Source organism: Atractosteus spatula, chromosome 13 (genome assembly GCF_055471065.1).
Source record: "Atractosteus spatula isolate fAtrSpa1 chromosome 13, fAtrSpa1.hap1, whole genome shotgun sequence".
NCBI classification, from domain to species: Eukaryota; Metazoa; Chordata; class Actinopteri; order Semionotiformes; family Lepisosteidae; genus Atractosteus; species Atractosteus spatula.
In genome coordinates, this window is record NC_142718.1 from 35909309 (window position 1) to 35930278 (window position 20970).

General features: G+C 40.5%; 1 protein-coding gene across 2 annotated transcripts in view; it reads right to left on the reverse strand.

The window, feature by feature from the left end:
* abca12 (ATP binding cassette subfamily A member 12) overlaps positions 1-20148 on the reverse strand; it is an 89459-nt gene extending 69311 nt beyond the window's left edge. Inside the window, exons 1-8 of one of the 2 annotated variants that reach the window (XM_088930585.1) lie at positions 19863-20148; positions 13756-13831; positions 11961-12054; positions 7061-7220; positions 3550-3674; positions 2822-2895; positions 2432-2608; positions 1777-1973 (exon numbers count right to left, since the gene is read on the reverse strand). In XM_088930585.1, coding sequence (XP_088786711.1) covers positions 1777-1973; positions 2432-2608; positions 2822-2895; positions 3550-3674; positions 7061-7220; positions 11961-12054; positions 13756-13824 — 896 coding nt within the window. In that variant the 5' untranslated portion in view covers positions 13825-13831; positions 19863-20148. Of the gene's footprint in view, positions 1-1776; positions 1974-2431; positions 2609-2821; positions 2896-3549; positions 3675-7060; positions 7221-11960; positions 12055-13755; positions 13832-19064; positions 19128-19862 lie in introns of those variants that run through there. The other variant, XM_088930584.1, reaches the window with a different exon arrangement.
* Between the last annotated feature and the right edge of the window lie 822 nt (positions 20149-20970).

Sequence of the window (20970 nt, forward strand, 5' to 3'; positions counted from 1 at the left end):
GAAAAGTTTGAGTCTTCCTTCAGTCAGAACGATATAAACCCAAGTACCCCATTCTTCTGATGGGAGATCCTGTGTCTGTTTCACGTAACTGACAGCTCAGACTGCACACTGTTTCTTAGAATTTATTCAGCTCCACCTATGCAAAATGCATAGCCCTGCCACAGTAAAATAAGAATGGGTGAAGGGTCGTTCCATGCTGAAAGGATAAAGAAAAGAAACACAATGTTTCGGGTGCCAGACACATGAAGCAAGCTCCAAAGCTAAAACATTGTCACCTGACCTATGAGTCACCTGACACCTGAAAAAGGCTCCACTGAAAAACTGTTGCGTTTCTTTTGTTTACCTTTCTGCGTGGGAGGAACCTTAACTTGTTTCTTTGCAGTCTACGCATGTTGACGCAGCTCCCTACTCAAATGGCATAAAATAAGAATGCCCCACACAGTTGAAATGCTCAGATTTAACCAAAACTCTCCTGTGCCTGTGGTAAATACATCATTCTTCTCGATCAGCAAGGCCACGTTACTGCCCTGTTTTTTGTGTGTGATATGTAACCGTATGTGTTGTGTAAGATCGAAAGAGGTTTTGTGTCCTCTGTGACCTTGCCATACAGGTTAATGTGTTTTCTAGAGTTCTGTGAACTCTAGAGTCACACGACTCAGATGGCCATGTGAATGTACAAGATCGCTGACTGACTTTAAGTTGAGCACCTGATTTCTGTTGAGCATGTCCTCAGAATGTAAAAGGGTGTGACAGAAAGCCACCTGCATCTTAGTCCAAAGCTCAGGTCTATACAGAGTCTAGCTAACACAGTGGTCCCCAGCTAGAGCAGTGGTTGCCCCTAGATCATTATGGAGGGATTGGTGGAAAATTATTTTAATAGGATGATTTCAAGGCAAATTAGCGGGACAAATATGCACCAGAGCTGTTCATTACTTGTTATTCTTGGTTCCCTCTATGTTGAGTCTAAAATGTCTGGAAGACTTTTATGATGGTAATTCTTTGCGGTTGTGTAACACTTTTCACTCCAGGATCCCCGGCCAGGATAGTACACTTAACATGCCTATTCTTACAAAAAGTGCTATTTGATCTCTAAAGACCCAGTGGTCAGGACTTCGGTTTAAAGTCTCATCTGAAGGATGGAACATCACACATTAAGGATGGAACATCACACATTACAGTCTCCCTAGTCCTTCATGTTGGGAAGAGTGCCACCTACTGGTCCACCAGCAACGCTTGGCACCACAACTTGTATGGTAAACCCTTTCTGTACTGTACTAGGAGCTGGTTACACTCAGAGAATTGCTTTTGAGAACAGCAGCGAGGCATTACAGGGATGTTTTGGAGCATAAGATTATCCTACAGTCTGACCACCAGCCTAGCAGAGTTTAAGTTTGATTTTGTTTTGTACCAGACATATTGATTTGAACATAAGTTGAGTTGATGGGTACAGCTCTAGTCATCCCATGCTGGGATTTGAACGCAGGCTTTTGCGGGTTTAAAACAAACACGGGTCCACTCCCTAGAGAGCAGCAAACTGCTCTGGGCTGTGGGTTATCTGCCATGGGAGAATCCATGCTGTTTAGAAGTTCAAGAGGGTGATGGTTCTTCTGTATCCCTGCTCAGTGCTTCTTTGTAAAATATTTAGAACACCAAGCATGTGTTCTGCTGAACAGAACTGCAATATGCAACATGTGACATGGCTTGGTGGCACACCTCATTTCTGAGAGGATCAGGGGCACGTGGGACAGCACAAGCCCTTTCAATCGGTCCACTCACCTCGTGATGCTGCCCAGCAGTGCAACGACCCTGCTCAGGCTCTGTTCCGGGCTCTGTCCCGGTTGGAAGAGCCGGGGGAGCCCCAGCAGGAAGTCCCACAGAGGCGCCTCCCCTTGCAGTGTCTCAAACCCCCCCAGCACCTCCCCCACGATCAAGAGCATTTCTCCTGGGTTCTTCAGTGCCAGATCTGAGAGAACCTGCAGAACAGAATCCACATCCTCATTTTTATGCTTGTAAGAGAATGAACACAACACGTGGGTGATGACTATTAACAGGGCTGGGTTCCTTACAAAAGAAGTGAAGCCACAAAATATCTGCTATCAGAGCAGATCTATCAGTACTGTACTGCACAAAAAGCACGTTCAGAGTCATTCATCTTAGATCCAGCAATACACTATGCTAATACAAGCACAACTGTTAACACAGTCAGGGCAGAAGTGGGGAGTAGTGACCAGGAGGGTTGTGGGTTCAAATCTTTGGCTGTACCCCCTGTAAGGTAGGTTGCTCCAATTAATGCCCTATGGTGTAAATGGTAACTGTACAGGTTATCTTTGTAAGAGCAAATGTGAACAAAATGGACTCATGCTTTAATAAAGAACTAGAACAACAATCGCAATAATAATAATAATTATGACTGAAGAAAATTGAAACCCACATGGTTGAGAGTCACAATGGCAGCTTCGAGCAAGGTGTCGTGGGACTGGCAGAAGGTGAGGAAGCCGTAGCTCAGCGGGCTGGAGGAGCTGTTGCCGGAGGGGAAGAGAAGTGGCAGGGTGTGGTTGCATATGAGCCTCTTCAGGAAGTCCGCAGACGAGAGTGTCTCGCTCACCGCCTGCCGGAGAAGAGAGAACAACTGCTGAGCTCTTGGCAGTCACCTGATGGACTACAGTTACAGTTTACACTGTCATATTGAGACCAGGCAGACACGATCCAGAATTCTCTTCCCGGGCTCACCATGGTGACACCTGAGAGACCAATTGGACCATATGTATATGTTAACATATTATGATATGTTAGGTAAACTCCACTTCTGTAAAATATTTACCTGCTGCACGAGGATGGTCTCATTCAGTTTATTTATGATCACGCTCACATTGGACAGGTCTTCAGTCTTGGTGTCTAAATCACACAAAATATGGAATTAAAAGTATTTGTGATTTTAAGGAAAGGCATTGCAAATAACTGTGTTAGGATTAGTGTATTACTCTTCAGTGTCATTTAAGGTTGGGGAGATTTCTAAGAAAATAATCATTTAAGTAACATCAACAGTAATGTGCCCAAGAATTATAGCAGGGTTTCTGAAAATTTCAAAAAATGGTAACGAAATTTACAAATGATCCCACAGTATGCTTGTGGGCGTTGTATGTATTACAATTTGTTTCCACGTTCTGAAACAATAAACCTCAACAAAACAATTCAATTAACAACTGGGAGTAAACTCTAAAACACCCCCCACCTTCTAAAGCATGGCCTTGAACCCCAGAGGCCCCCAAAACAACTGCGTCTTCTCTCCAGCCTTGCTGCTGAGCTTTTACTTCACTTACACCACAACTATCATAACAACATTCTTTTTTTACTGTATTGTTTCCCCATCAGAGAAACAATCATGGACATGTCTTTTTTAAAAACATAATCATCACTTTCATAATCATCACTTAAGAAGCTAAGAGCTCAGCAGGAAGGGGAACCAGTAGAGATGGAGACCACTCCAGGGCCAAGTCAGTGAACCGCTGCCCCCCGGAGGCCTTCCTGTGAAATAGAACAAGGACTCACTCAACACCAGGTTCCGCACACTCTGCATCAGCTGCTCATCGGTTCCCCCTGCCGGCATAGCTGACCGCAGCAAGCCGGTACTCATTCTGTCCAGCAAGGATGGTCCAAACGGGATACTGGCTAGCCTACATCAGAGCAAGACAGGAGAGGGATAGTCAGCATAGGAACCAGGGAGCACGGGAGAAGAAACACTGGAGTGTAGATTGACGTCTCATGGTTAGGAAAACCAGTAGATAAAATGGAGCCAAGTGAATTACCTGTTATTCACTCAGGAGTTCATTAATCTGTATTGCTCTGAGTCACTGGAAGTTGTACGCCACACATCCATTTTCTAATCCACTTATACAGTAGAAGGTTTGGGAGGATCTGGAGCCTATCCCAGCAAGCAGCAGGCGCTAGGCAGGGTTCACCGTGGACAGGACACCAGTCCACCCCAGGGCACACACAGACACCTACATTCACACCAGGGCCAATTTTCCCAGAATCCAACCAATCCACCCCGAGCACCCAAACCCACACAAACATGAGAACATACAGACTCTGCACAGATTCCACCCCAGGGCCCAGGCACCGCTAACCACTGCTCCACCATGCCACCCATAATCCACATATCATGTTGCAAACAAAAAGCACAAGGGAAGATCAAATCTCTAATCCTCCGCTACATCTGCGCTTGTAGACGTTCACAATCGAATATTTGCATGTATTCATGTGATCTTTATATTTACATTCCGCATTTCTTTGCTTTATTACATCCCATTGTTTGTATCATTATTTACCAGACTTTGCTTTTTGTCATTACTTTACAAGCTCCTCTTTGCTTTGCTCTGCTTTCTCCAGGCTACACCACAGTAAAATGTATAGGTGGTTGACAGAAGTAATTTTGCAAGGAGATGCTGGATATTTTATGCCCCAAACTTAGTGTTTAAGAACTAGTAGAAAACAAATTTGGGTCATGAGCTACCCCAAATTCCAGGTCCTGTCATATGAGTGGCAGGCACTGTGCTAAATATTACTGAACTGCTAGGACATAGTGACAAACCACTGCTGATGTCATAGTCACTGGATTCTTTTTGAGGGCCTTCATTATGTGTTTTTCGTGCTCAGTCTTCACTGCAAAGTCAATATGCATCTGATCATTTATTCACTGTGAACAGCAATTGTGTTTTCGAGTTATAAAGTACTGATAGAGGTATTTAAGAAAATTCAAGTTAGGGATTTTGTTTAAGTCTGCGCCTCTAAGCAAAACCATTCATTATCAGCTTCTAGATTTCACAATTTCATTATCAGAGAAAACTACATTAGCCTAGTCATGTTCCTTTGCAGACTACGCATGCTGACACTGCTACCCACCTGAACTACTTTAGCCTAGTCTATAACAAAAGGATGACAAAATATACAATACCACTCCCTTAGAAAGGTCATGACAAAACAGGTTTCCCCTTGCCAAAAAAACTTGCAGAACTGGCCATGTGCTTATTATTTAAGGATACCAGAAATCTATGAAGCATGTCAAAAGACAAAATGAGAGATATGAATGAAATGCTGTTGATTGTCATTAAAGAAACAGGGCAGCTTTAACTGTTCAAACCACCCCAGGCAGTGATATAAGGAAGTAAGTGATTAAGTAAATAATACAAAGGCAATGAGAGAAATCTGAACACTTTTGTCAGTGTTACATTTCATTAAAGTGTAGTTAAGTGGAGTGAGAGGCAAACGATATTTCACTGACAATAGATTTTTTTTTTAAAAAAAGGCACCACTTTATTCATATTTCTTTTTCCAATTCGTCTTTTTCTAAAACGATCTTATTACAAGAGAAAAACATTCCATAAATAACAAAATTAAATATTTACTATAATATAATTTAATATAAACTGTGTTAAATAGTTAATAACCTCTCGATTCTGCACTATATACAGTCCAAATATGTATGTCAGTGCACACGTTTGTCTCTGAAGAAATACAGAAAACTCTTTAAAAAATTTTTAAAGACAATTATTAATGGCAAAACTCCATTATCAATGACAATGGTATTCTGGTTTTATAACGTGGATTTCACTTACAAGGTCACTGCAGTTCATCTGAGTGAATGGAAAAATTCCACCTGTGGGATGGTGATGAGGCTTTTGGAAGTGGCAGCTATATAGGTGTGGTAAATAAAACGTGACTGCAGTAAAAGACAGCAGGGCGACATTCCTGTACGACTGCTCCAAAAATCATTGCGCAAAGCAAAAGTTTGGCCCAAGACACTGCTTGCCTGCACAGTTTTATTGCCTCTGGTTTTCTCACAGCTGTTGAACTGACACAAGACTCTCTATGTTCTTGTCTGATGTCTTGCATTTTTGTAAAAAGTTGGTGAAAAAACATTTACCGACAACTGTACCTTCGTACGCGTTTCTAAACCTTTGGGGTTTTTTTAGATAATGTATGAGAAAAGATTAAATCAATAGCCTCAGAATCAATGCTGTTTATAGTTGCATTACCTGTAAAAACTAGAAAGCTGATATCCTCCTTCTTTCAATAAAGCATGTAACCCTAGCAGTTCAGTCGTCTATGGGTGTGTTTTTCCCTTGTCTAGAGGACTCCTAGTTTCTTTATTGACAGTGATAGGTAGCATGGCCTCTACAGCTTCAAACAATGACTCTGTATTCCCCATTGACTACGTAAAATGCAGATAAAGCTTTCTTCCCACAATACCATTTCTCGAAAGTACTATATTGTGTGCTACAATCAGCCTTCAGACAAACCTTCAGAAAACTTGGCAAATATTGCTTTATATAGGTACTGTATATATACAGTACAGCCTTTTCTTTTCTGTGTGTGCTTTCTATTGACATTCCACTGAACACTGGAAAAAAAAGAAACATTTTTTCATCCTCTTCTTTCTTCATTCATACTCTGTTCATTCTACAAAAACTAAGGTGTGCCAATGGGCGAGCTGGTCATGACCCACCTGGGAAATGAGAGCTTCAGAGCCCATGTGACCTCCTTTGCTGACATGAGACACAGAGCTGGAGTCTCATGTACTCAGCTAAGTTAGAATTGCGACATCTTTGACACATCTGTTCCAGTGTGCATATCACTCATAAAGCTATAAGCAAATATGCATAGTACACCATATGTAGTGTACACCATATAACATGGACACATTATTTTGAAAATGAACACTTATTCCATATTTACATTCATTCATATTATTGAGGTATAAAATTCATCATCATCTCTGAAATTCAACCCCTTAATTTGAACCCCTTACTGAGTTCTGTAATACTAAAATGAGGACCCCCAAGCGTAGCAGAAAAATCTAGGTGTCCCATCAGACTTCTGTGGCCACATTATAAACACCAAGCCCACTGCTTGGTCATCAGTGTCAGGCCCTACGTGTTGGGCAAAAGCAGAGTGACCTGCTGCTGTTGCTTGTTGCTTGGAGTGAACATATTATCCCTGTGTCAGAGGGCTGTTCACCTCCAGCTCACAAGGCTGTGCACTGCAAAGGAGCCGGCTGTACCTGCTGGCATCCTCAGAGCTCCAGCTGAGGCTGCGGAGGGCGGCAGACCGGCTCCCCAGGAGGTAGGACTTGTTGGCACAGACGCTGTCGGAGTTGCACAGCAGCGTCTGCAGGAAGGGGAAGAAGCCAGCGCTGGGGAGGTTACGAGGGGCGGCATAGCCTAAAGAAAGAGAGCAAAGGGAAGACATCGTCAGTTTACACCATGCACGCTACAAAACTGAACGTGAACCGCTAATCACCAGATTGCTCTGGCCACTGCAACACTGAGTAACACCTGCTGCTTCTTTATTAAACCCTCTTGGTGGAGTAACAGAATAATGTTATTATATTCACATGTGATGTGACTATATGGACATATCTGTTAGCAGATGACTTCACAATGATTAATAATGTACTTGTGGTCTTCCGAATGGCTTCCGTTGCAAGGTTTTCTTTGTGGAAAACATAATAGAAATGAAGAAAATTGCACTGGATAATCAAATGGTATTTCTTTACAATTATCTTGGAATTCAACTGGAAACTGGATTTTAAAAAAGTTTTAAAAAAATGTAGCTTGTCAGTTTTTCATGCACTTCCCACTAAAGAAATGGTGAAAATCTGGGACTGAATCATTTGAAAAATAGATAACATAAGTTTCATTTAATTCAGCTGGGTTCACAGTACCACTATAGAATAACGAGGATTACGCATAAGCATCTATTGCCTTCAAGCCTGCTGAAGGCAGTTCTGCCCTGTCGTTCCTGTAACATTTAGGATAATTTTTGGAAGCAGGTGGATTCTGGTGAGGGACTAGGAAGCGTGATAACAAAGTGATGATTTGAAGTTGAATAAGTGACTGGTATGAAATAAGACACAATAACACACAGGGTAAGGGAACTAGAGTGGTGCCAAAGAAAAGAAAATAACAAACAAAATGGAGCTGGCTAGGAAAGTGAGGGAAAGCTAACCTGACTACAAAAGAAAACCCGAAACACACGGTCTTCGGCGTCTTCAACACCCTAGCTAACCTCCACTGACTACCCAACACCATACAAGACAAACGGCACTCACCCGTCCTAAACTAGTGTGACTAATACAAGAATCAACTACGTGTGTGCAAAATGTACCCAACATGTACCCAACCTGAACTAACTATACACAAAAGTTCACACAAATACACAAGTGAACTATGAATACAAATGAGAGTAGACAAGTAACGGGGAACAAAAGAACACAGAGGTTGATACAATAACAAGTTTGGGCAAGGTAATGGCAAAATAAGGATAACACAAACAGATGAAAGTGCAAAGAAACGAACAGAAACCAACAAAACAACAAAGCCGAAGCTATACGAAAACACACACACACAAAGCAAAACAACAAACCAACAAAGCCCAAGCCGAAGCCGAAGCAAAACCAGAAGCGAAGCGGAGCGAAAACCAGAAGCGAAGCAGAACCGAAGTCAAACGAAAGGCCTCTTCCTTCTGAAAGCCTCCATGTTATGTAGTGAATAAGATGAGTTCTGATTGGCTGAGAAGCTGATTGATGATGACATCATAAAGAAACAATAGTGTATTGATGGACCAATGAGGGAGGGAGAACAATCAAAGTCAGCAGTGTGGAACATAACAACAAGGTCGAAGGTCGTACACCAACTTTAATGAACCCTGTAACCAGGGCACAATCCAAATGTATCTTGTGTAGAGGCACTTTCACATATTGTCACGATCGCTACTCCTCCTTTTAAGGGCGCTCCAGCCCTTCCTCGTTCTGCCTCATTCCCCACACCTGTTCCTTATTCCAGCCCCTCTTCGGTTCCCCCTTAAAAGCCAGACGCAGACGTCACTCGAGGCTCTTCATTGAATCCCGTTTCGTGAGAGCCCGGGTCCTGCTGCGTCTGGCTCCATTATGGTTTTAACTTTCTGTTCCTGTTCCCCCCGCCGGTCCCGACCCGGTTCCTGTTCTTTATCCCCTGGATGGATCGCCTGGCCATGGACTTATGCTTCAGTTTTAGATTCCCCGTTTGGACTTCATCTTGGATTGTTCACCCCAGACTCACTCCCCCTGGACACCTGCACCCCTAGGACACGCCCCCTGTCTCCATACCCTTCTCCTGCATGACTTTTTCCTAGTGTTTCCTCACAATTCCGGATTGTGTTGTCTGCATAGGGCCCGTAAAGAACTGTTCGTGACACATATCCAATTTCAATCCCTTGGACCAAGATACTAGAATTACATGAGGGGTGATCAGAAAAAGACAGTGTGTCTGCAACAATAAATGACTGGACTGCTCCAGTATCCCTCAATATCTGAATTGGCTTCTGATCCCCTGGTTCACCCTTTAACGAAACTGACCCTTTCATGATAAAAGGTTCATAACTAGGGTCAGGAGTACTTTCAATAGTCAAAGGAACAGGAACATGGGAAACAGCATTGCTAAGCCCTACACTCTTAGCTTGCTGCTGCTGCTGTTGACATTTTAGCGTCATACAAGCAGCAATTATATGACCCTTCTTGTGATAGTAATAAAAACATTTTTGCTCCTCTTTAGGACGTTGGGGACTAGTTTTTACTGGGTTAGACTGAGACTGGGAACTGGGAGTAGATAAAGTCTTCTCCGCACACGCAGACCTGAAAACATTCTTATACGTGAGCACAAACTCATCTGCCAAAACAGCGGCTTGTGACAAGGAAGACACTTTTGGTTCATTTAAATAGACAACCACGTGTTCAGGCAAACAGGTTAATAATACCATTGCTTTCTTTGGCTGATTCTTTCATGACCAGCAAGGTACTTTTCTATCCATTCCTACAGCAGAGCATTTTACCAGAGCAATCTGTGTAAAGAACCTTTCTCAAGGGTTCAGCTGCAGTGTCCTGCCCAGGAACCGACAGCCTTCCAATATTGCATCACAAATTCACTGCTCCATAGGGCTGTACATTGAACACAGTGAATCACATCGACAGCCCTGCCTGCCTGAAGTATGTACTATGGACTACTGTGTTGGGTAAACATTTCTAAAGTGAGATTCACAAGTCAAGACAAAAAAAAAAAACAACACATCAAATTTTAACAATGCACAGGTGTAAAACTTTAAGGAGTTTCATTATTTAAAAAAAATATATTACAGATTCACTTTTATTACAACTATTATGTGTAATAACATTTCTTCATAAAGTTTATCTTTCATTCATGTGCAATATTGTACATTTCCTGCCAAGGAGGCTTGCTTTGTTGTGCAATTCACAATTTTACCAAAACCAAAGACTGACGAGTTCTGTGAACTCATCCTGAAGTAATATATGTTGTGATACAGAAATCACCCAGTGCCCAGTCAGCTTGTTGTAGGAAAATTGGAACACTAGAAAGTTAATGGAAACAAGGAAACAAATCTTTGTTATCTCTACCCCCAGTTTTTCTAGATCACAGACATTACTGGGAAAGGTTATGGGGAAACTGCTGGTTTTCCAGTTCTCCTTGTCTTATAATTGTTTTATGTAAAATTATTTGACCACCATAATTAAATGAAAAATACACTTATTGTACTGGAACGCTGCATTGTTTCGTAGCAGAAAAGAAAGTAGATCAAGTTTTATACCCGTTAAAAAGGTGACCTCTTTCAAAGAGGTAACAAATAGTGAAGTCCGATATTTAGCAGAGTAATCTGTTTAACAGTGACGGTGAAGAATATAAGCAAGACAAGAACAGAGTTGCGCAATTCATACCAGACTGCCATTTTAAAGTCCATTCAAAAGTCCATGTCGTTCCTTTGCACTGTGTGTGTTGATGGCTTCACTGTTAACGCAGTTTGTGAAACACACCAGCTGGATATACTCCAGCAACGTTTCTCTTTCTGTTGTGACGTGATGGAAATATTGTTTGTTGTGTAAGGATACACCTGCATTAACACACAGAACACGTGAGCTCATACCTCAGACATACCTTGTCAGACTACATCTTAATACAAACAAGCCATACAGGTGTACTGTATGTGTACCTGGCAGCATGTGTATGTGAAATATATGTCAAACGAGAATCGTAGGAGTGGAAAAGAAAAAAATGTCACTGTTGACAAAAGGCAATAAAGGCAAAGGAAACAATCCGGTTGCTTTGTCACGAAAGTTCATGGCAATACAAAAAATGTATAACACCGTGAGTCATCACGTGTGTAAGGATAGTACTGCAGTGTTGCATATGCTGTAAGATTTATAATCTGCAAAAAAATGTTCCAGTCTGCAAAATGGGAACACAGAGCTCCAAGTCATCATTCATCTTCCCTTGATGCTTCTCTTCCGTCCTGTCTCTAAGTCATCATGAATTAATGTTCCTCTTAATTTTCTGGCTTCATGCATGTACTCCGGTAGTATTATACTCATAGACTGCAGCTAATCCTCCCTGAATTTCTGCCGACAGCAATCAAGCAATCCAAAGAACCCAACATCAGAATACTGTAGCATCAGTAAGGCCGCAAATGAGAGAAGACCCATTAATTAAGACTGTAGTCCATCAAGATCATCTGCTTCTTGTTCTGCACCTGTACAGTTCCACAGCCAGTACTAGCTGCAGCAGGAACACAATTCTGTCCCCCACCTCCCAACCTGCCAAGAAATCCACCTGCTTAGAGGAAAAGGAACAGTTTAGAGCAGCTGATTAACCCCGATGTCCGTGGGAGGAAAGAAGAGCACCTGATCAGAAACCTGTGTCCACATGGCAAGAACATGCAAACTCCACACATACAGTTGGCCCAGCCCACACTCGAATCCAGGACCCCGTCTATGAGACACTTGCGCTAATCACCATTTCTGCCTACTGCTCAATTGAGAGGATCTAAAATGAATGCAAAGAAAACCCAAAAATATATAGTACCGCCAAATGACAAGAAGCTGATATTGTATCTAGCTGATTATTCCCAAGACTCACATGTCGATTTCTGGATAGGAGGGAATTGTGAGCGGGTGACAGCCAAGATAATGAAGATCACCAAAGGCCAGATGAGAAGAACAAGAGACCAGACCTAAAATTGAGAAAACAAAAGAATACAAAAGAGATGTTGAGAAAACAAAACAGATTTTAGGGCACAAAATGTGTTCTCATTACAGACAGGATTTTACAGGAAGACAAATGACACGAGGGGCCCTGAGCCTTAAAAAGAAAGGAAGAGTTATTCTTTAAAGTTCTAGACTCCATTGTCTGAAAAATTCAGCGTGTTGTTTTTTATGGCATTGTGATGAACTGATCAAGATTATTTTTCATGTAGCTCACTGGCAGGACACCTTGTGCAATAAGGTCATGGATGAGAAAGCAGAAACACCCTGGAATGAAGAACAGTCATCTTTTCCAGGAATAATGAAGTTTTTCCTGCTTCATTTGAAATGCATGACAAAATCACAAGGTAATATTGAATTATCCCTATAGAATCCTGGGAGAGCAAGCTGTTACGAGCAATGTGTTAAGCAAGCTTCACTATGTTATTTTCCTACTACAAAAAGCATAACTCATGGTTAAGGGATGTGATGTTATAGAAGTGGACATACTGTATACGTAATTTCTTTATATAAAACATATAAATTATCCTTTAACTGAGAATAAATATTTCAATAGGTCATGTATAGTGTTTCACATTTTCATTAACTTTTATGGTTGTGAACTCAAGAAGAAAGAGTGTTGAACAGAGATTGCTAATGGAGTTATCTACTGTAAATTAAGTACACTACCAAGTCAACTATCAAGATCATTTGTCTCTCAGATATGGTGAAACACCCAAGACAGCTATTTTCTTCGCAGTGACACCATCATTCAACACTTCATATGTACAGTAATTTCAAGCATCACAGATGTTTGTAACTGTGAACTGCATCTCAGACAGACTGAAGATTTTAATCAGTGGTTGGTCATGAGAGAATTCAGAGCATTCTGCATAACATTCTAGGGAACGGACATTATCATCTGGGACAACAAAGCTTCTTCGCCAATCGCACATGTTCTGATCTCCAGTCATGGGTACACAATCACATGGATGCAAGAATGGGGTGCTTCTTAGCTTTTCACATTAATATGTAAAAAAACTGCACAAGTCAATTCAAATTAGATTCTAGTGATTACACACCCATTGGATGAAAAAGAGAAGTGATCTGAATATTCAAAGTTCATAATTTAAGTAAAGCAATGAAGTCATGAAGACTAATCCTTGCATTCACAATTCCAATAAATTTCAAAGGAAAGGTTGAGAATAAATTAGGGATACGTCTGACTAGATTTAGGGTGAAATCAAAGGTCAGGATATGGGTTAAGACTTATTTTAAGTTTAAGACTGGTGTTAGGCTTAGGTACTGCATTAGCTTAGGGTTCCATTGAGGGACGTTAGGGTTAGTGTTACAATGTACAGACAATTACATTTAGTGCTAATTTAAAGCTTAAGAGTCAGCATGAGGATTGAAATGAGAGCTACATTAGACTTACATTTAGGACAAGGGTTGGGCTTATTTTAGGATGAGGGAAATGGTGGGTTTATTACCATATTTAGTACATCATGACATTCTTTGTTGGTGCTTTTTCCTCTAAGATGTGATATAAGCCTTTTGAATTAGTTGATATTGTTTCTGAATGTGCAGAGGAATTCAAACAAACCTGGAGCTTATAGATATATTTCATAGTGCAGCAGAAGCAGAACCACACCTGCAAGCAAAACTAAAATAACAGATATATTAATACTTACTGGTTGTCTGACGACACTCAGGCAGTTTTTCCAGAGCAGAAGTCGTAACTGCTGAAGGAACGTTGCCATTTGCAAACTGGGAAATTAAAAAAGGTAACATCAGCAAGAGGTCAAGCCATAAACATCTTATATACACTCAGAAAATATTACAGAACTTTAATACATATCGATATTGAGAATAACTTATACGAAAAAACTTTCTGCTCCATAGGAAAGCTTTGTGCCAATTTTCATCCCAGCAGTGGTTGGCACTGCTGCTTCACAACTCATGGGTCCTTGACATGGGTACCTTCTGTGTGGAGTTTTTAATGTTCTCCCCATGTTAACGAGACATCTTGGTCTTTTTTCCCTCCTAACTCCCAGAGACATGCTAGCTGGGTTAAAGGGTGTCTCCACATTGCCTCTGGGTGCCAGTGTGTGTTTGGACCTGCAGTGGACTGGAATTTCATCTGGAGTGTAGTCCTGCTTTGTGCCCTGTGCTTCTTGGATAGGCTCAGTGTTGCCACAGCTCTTACCAGGAACTAGGAGCTTTCTGATAATGGATAGACATAAGCTTACTGTATACAATTTCAAGCATTTAAAACTGTCTTGAGCTTTCAAGAAAAAAGATTGCATGGGAAGATTGTTGTGTTTTTGTTGTTAATGGAGAGTCCCACCACTTCATACATGGGCAACTACATGCAGCATTTCAGAACAAAAACATTCACTTTTTATGTTTATAAGAGTTTGTACAATTTGCTACACAGTAAGCAAATACATATATAGGTTCTGCATTGCATAAATCAGAAGTCAGATAATAATCTAAAGGTCTTTGAGACTTTAAAGAAAAATATTTTAGATTTTCTTTTGCTCTTTAAGAAAGAAATTGGGTTTTATCATGGAGGTCTCTGAAAAGTGAAAACTTTCTGTGCACCGTATGATACAGAGCCCTCCAGAATTATTGGCACCCTTGGTAAAGACGAGCAAAAAGGCTATGAAAAAATGTCTTTGTTGTTTATCAGCTTGATCTTACACTGAAAATGTGAGAGAAATCTAATGTTTCAGTTAGGTAAAAGTATTCAAAGAAAAAACATTATAAAAAAAAACATTTTTCTCAAAAACACGTGTCACAATTATCGGCACCCCTGCATTTAGTACTTTGTGCACCCTCCCAAAAGCACTGAGTCTTCTCTTGTAATGCTGGATGAGGTGGGAGAACACATATAAAGGGATCTGAGACCATTCCTCCACACAAAATCTCTCCAGATCCTTCAGAGTCCTTGGTCCTCGCTTGTGGACTCTCCTCTACAGCTCAGCCCACAGGTTTTCACAGGTTTTCACATGTTACCTCATATTTATACCCCAGTGAAACAGGAAGTCGTGGATGACCACTTAGGAGTTCCTAAAGACTCAGGTGTGCTTAAAAAAGGTAAAATATGAATGGGAATATATGTCAATTAGATTTTGTTCATAGGAATTTCTAGGGCTACCAATTATGTGACACCTGTGTTTTTGAGAAAAAAAAATTTTCATTGCTTTTTTTTCTCATCTTTACCAAGGGTGCCAATAATTCTGGAGGGCACTGTACATGCATTTAATTATTTGTACCCTATATTGATAACAAATACAGTAAAAGTTTATTTAACAAAGAAAATTGTGGTTTCGTTTTTTTCACTATTTAAGTATACAAAAGTGCTAGAAAGGAAAAAAAAGGAACACTGAATATACATGTACTGTATATTTGGAGCATAATTAAGCAAAAATCATAAAGATATTTCATTTCAAAACTCGTATTGTTCAAATTTGTGAATTTTGTACATTTTATCATCAATGTATTACTGCCCACTAAAAAAAGTTTAAAATAAAAAGTAGTGCTTTCAAGTTTTTTATCCATCTGTTAGTTTCACAAAGCCTCAGACAATGAAGACAAACTTCTAGAAGCCACTGGAACATACTGACAAAACCTTTCCATTCTTAAGCAAGCTGGAACATGACAGCTGTAGTCACTGCTATTGAAAAATCCATTCAACTTCCCAGTTTTATCCATGATCCAGTGTCCATCATCAAGACTAGTGGGATGGCTATTATCCCACCGGGAAGTGGCCATGAGAAGGCTTTAGCCAAATTACATAATAAGCAGAGCTGTTTCGGAAGATAGTTCATGCCCAGGAGGAAACAATTGGGAATCTTCAGTAAGCTCTGACATCGTCAGAATACAGCATCTCCACGGCAACCACTGGAGGCGAGCCTCGTGAGTCTGGGGTCGGCACTGGAGACCCATGGCAACAGAAACAGAAAACAGACACAGACTGCCTGCACTCAATCAAAACAAACAATCGTGTTCCTGGAGAAAGTGGTGCCCGTGGGAACATATGCCTGTGACCCTTTCCATTGTACAGAAAAAAAGAGCCCAATATTGATCTTTAAAAAAAACCCACACACACACACATTTATAAAGTCCGAGCGAACTGTTTTGATTCAGCTCTGACCATTTAACCGGCTGTTGTCTGTAGTTTTGGACTTTGGACTCCGGAGATATTCCAAGTCTAAAATCTTAAAGCAGCACCATGGTCAGATGTTAAAAAGGGCATATAAAGAACAGGCATGAAACTGGGATGTGGAAGGGAGAGTCTGTCCAGGACCAGGAGTTAGAGAGCGGGGGAGAACAGGGGGGTTCAGCACGGAGGCGTGGTGGAATAGCCCGATTAAAAGGCAACACGCAAGTAAAAAAATAAATACCAACTTCATACTATACTTACAATACTGAAGGGCAAGTAAGTCGAGTGTTTAGCCTTTTTTTTTTAGTTATTTATACCGAATAATACTGAAGGTATTATTAGAAATAATTACGAATAGGAGTTACGAATAATATTATAATAATAGAAGATTTTCGTACTCGATCAGCGTCTAGTTCCACTTCCTCAGGGGAGTGAGTGCACTTGGAGGATACTGTTCATGGGCGAAACATGTCGTGAATCCTTAGTCCCCAGCAACATTATTATCGAATTTGTGAACTTGTATTATTCACAGATAATGTGATACAAGCCCATTTAACCGAAGACTATGCAGCTGGAATGTCAAAACTGATTTTCTTAACTGCTTTCTGGACTACTTATTTTCTGGAAAGGTTGAAAAGGGTAAATAATATTTACTGTGACTAAATGTAAAATAATACAGCGACTTAAGTTACGTCATTATTAAAAGTGAAGAAAAAAATATGGGTTATCGAATTCATTTTTGTTACTGCTGAAACGCTCTTCTTCATCTTTATAAATAACATAATCCGTTGTTCAACCTCTTCTTGCAAAACTGAAATAACCAAACATGTAAATACGCAAAACATAGAATTGAAAAAGTTTTGGAATAAATTCCCGTCCGATGATTTTTTAATTTTATTTTAAATGCAATTGTGACGCTCATTTTGTCAAATGTTGGCACACAAATCATGTAAACAAACTATTGTGAACGCAAAATTGTGCACCCTGAACGACGGGAATTTGTGAACTGGGATTGTAACTTGCGACTTCCACAAGTCATAGAACAAAGATGCGTTTTTTGTGAAGACCGTTTAAAAGTATCTGAACCCTTGTGGAGCCGTGCGTACTTTGCCGCAAAATTGTCTAATCACAGTCCGAACACTCTCAAATCGCCGCTTAAAGATTTAAAACGCGGTTCGATATTTGATTAGAACTAACCGTGATCAAATCAAACCTACAGGGTGGTGAAAACAATTTTTAAAATGCAATCTAGAAGAATAATAATTTAAACATCCTGATCATTGTTTTAACTAACAAGTACAAACGATTCGAATTCGAATCAGTCTGAAGACCTTTATAAATGAATCATTTTCACCGCTTTAACGGTGTTCTAATAATAGACGTATGTCACTCTCCACGGAACACGTCTCTCACGAAAATATGATTTTATCCTCCAAGACCTCCGCTGCTTAGACAAACCGGGGGTGAGTTTCCCTAAAACGATTAATCTTAGAGACTAACGAGCAACTTTACGATGTACGTACGTAACGTACGAGCTACTTTTTCGTGCGTTTCCCAAAACCCCTCTTAATCGGTCATTTTAACGAGCGAGTATAAAGTACTTCTTTGTTAACCCCTCCCCTGAAGTCGCTTAGCAAAAAGCATCACAAGTCGATTGAAAAACAATCGATTGACAATACTTTCATTACTGTATATGGTGTCGGTTTTGGTCCTTCAGTGGGATGTATTAAAGTTGTGAAAAGGAATATGAAGCAAACATGACTTCATAATTTAACAACCATTTAAGCAAAAGTGTATAGACAGGTACAAAATGGGACCCTTATTGTGTCTAAGAGAAAAAATAAATGACTGACATGCCGTAAAAGAAAACCAAGTTTAACTGTGTGGACAGTGTATGCGTCCTGCACGACGTCTTTGATTTAAAGCAATATTTTTGGCGCGCTGCCATCGTTAAGAATCACAGTGTTTCATGAGGAAAAAACTGTTGTTATTTATAGTTATTGGGTGTATTGGAACTCAATGGAAAAAATAACTACTAAGCTTGGCACGTGTCACTCAACAAATACAGGACCTATAATCAAATTTAAAAACAAGTAGGTCTAAGCTTTACCGTCAACAATCACGACAGAACATAAAACGGCATTCGAACTTTAAATATTGTATCGACCGCGGGTTTCGATACGGAATGGAGCAGGCGTGGGACTCAGGGAATGGGGTTGAACAACACATTTATTAACTCGAACCAGGAAAGGTACACACACAGGGACAGGGGTTACAGCGCTGCACCTACACTAACACACACACACACGAAGGGAAGAGACTGTATCTCAGCCTCCGTCCCACTATACACAGTCCGGTAGTCCCCAGGTGCTGTTCTCAGCCCGTGGCGCTACATTGTAATACATGTTACATGTTTCACGTTCTTTATGGAATTTAAATACAATTAAACACCCGTTTAGGTCGTCGCTGATGCTCGCTTGAAAGTTCTTGTGTGAACACGAAGACAGTAGGACCATTTTCAACGCTTTTTTCTTAGTTTAATGCATTTCATGACGTAAGGTGTTTTTACACGTTAAAATGGAACAAAACGTTAAAACTCTAAAACCCAAGGAACACGAGCCTTTTATGGCCTTTAAATGCATACAAATTGATCGCTTTTCTTAGATGCCATTCTAATGAGAGATTATGTTAACACAATCTGGACTTTCATAATTTTTAAAAACTAAATCTTCACATGAAATACTGCATTTTATATCAAATCTTATCAAACACAAATAGACAAACGAAAGAAGACTAATCGCAGTTTTCATATATGATTAATTCTCCACCTACCTTACTTCAAGACTTTCCGCTGCGCTTGGAAACTACTCCTACTCCATCTCTCAGTTCAGTGTCAGTGCAAATCCTCACAGGTGTGTGACTTTACATAAGAGCCGCTCCTTTCTACACAATAGATGGAGGATGGCCCGCTTTCTAATATATTTTTTTTTGTTGTTGCTCTGGCTTCTTTCCAAAACGTCCGCAGCGGTTAAATTAAAAAAATATTTGAGATCCGTAATCTCTCCTAACGCATACCTTGGGGCTAAGCAGTGAACAGTGACTCATCTAATTTGATTGTAAAAATACGACTAGTGTTGTTACAATGTAATTGAATCAAGAAAACCGCAGTACTGTTAACCTGTCCATGAGCACCATCACAAGACTGGTGACGGAATGCGTTGTGAAGTTCAGAATAGTTTATGATTTTCATTTGCTGTAGTGTATCGCGACATTGATGCCTTTTGATGTTTACCTTTTACATTCACTCTCAGACAGGGGGTCGCATTCGTTGACTTCAACTTTCAGGAAGTTACAGATAGTCCTGGGCGTTATTCTCTCAGCCTCCTCAAACACAAACGCTCAAGTGAAGATACGGGACCTTTCCGGTTTTATCACAAACCGCGTTTCAATACTAAAGCATGGTAGACTTCAAAAAGCTATTGCCACAGCCTGTAATTGTAGAGTAATTCACACTCTCATAAATCTATCGATTCCATATTGATTATTGATCGATGTTTTGCAGCGCAGCCCCCTCGTGTTAAGATCAGCACATTAAATAAACAAATCACAGGATGATTCAGTTTTATTTACCTTGACTAGACTGTTCACTCAGCCCGGGATGACAAAGCAGTTGCTATCGATATCGGAAGAAATCGATGCGTCTCTCGGAAAACATAGTGAAGAGAGGGATCTGTCCGAAGAATATCCCGGGGCTTCTTCGTACTGCCTCACGTCAGGCGTCTCCGGGGATGCCGAGATTAGCCTGTCACTGGAATTGATTTAAATGCATATATATGTATATAGAAATACACGCAAGTATAATTGATTAAAATCGATCAAATTAACGATGCATTGTTAGCGTTATCTGATGTGTCAGTCCAAACTGAAATCTCAGAAATGACCTAGAAACTCAGGCACAGTCTGTATCTATCCAAACACCCGCAGCCCTTAACTAGACGAGTATTCGCTTTACACAGAGCTGTGAACAGCCGGTCTGTCCAGTTTTCCTAAACTGTGTGCATATGCAATCACGAACATTAAGGTCCGTCATCATGGCTAGGCGCATCCACAAGCGCTGTTGTGATTTCCATAGTGCCCAAAAGGCAGGTTAACATGACAACTGTTGGCCGAGTTCCGTCCTCACGCAATTCAGTTCGCCTTTGCGGTAGGAAGGTAAATTTCGGTGGAGGAGGCTGCTGTGTTTCTAACCCATAAGTGTGTATTTTAATATTTTAAGAATCTTTTTCTGTTGTTGTTTGTGTTTGGGTTGGGGTGTAAATTCCTCTTGAAAAAATTTTTTGTATTATCTAAAAAACTTAGGGATCTAGTGTACTGTCCAACTAGGATAAAAGTATTACCCAAACTTATAATGATCAAAAATATAAACAGTAAATATATGTGCGTCCGTCCCGTTGATTAATTCTCGCGGAACACAGGACAGCAGACATTGTCTTTATAGGGCTCAATCGATAATTTGACCATTCGATTAATTGATTAAAAAATGTTATTAGTGTTGTTACAATTTCATTGAATCACAAGCTAGGCGAAACTAGACTAAGGCTGAGAACCACTTAACTTTTCTGCACTTTGGTTTGATTTTTTAAGGATGAAGATGAAGCATCAGGAGGGATTTCTGGACGTTTTAACCAATAAGTCTCCCACAAAGATACCGCTGCGACTTCTAGACTCGTTGAACGTG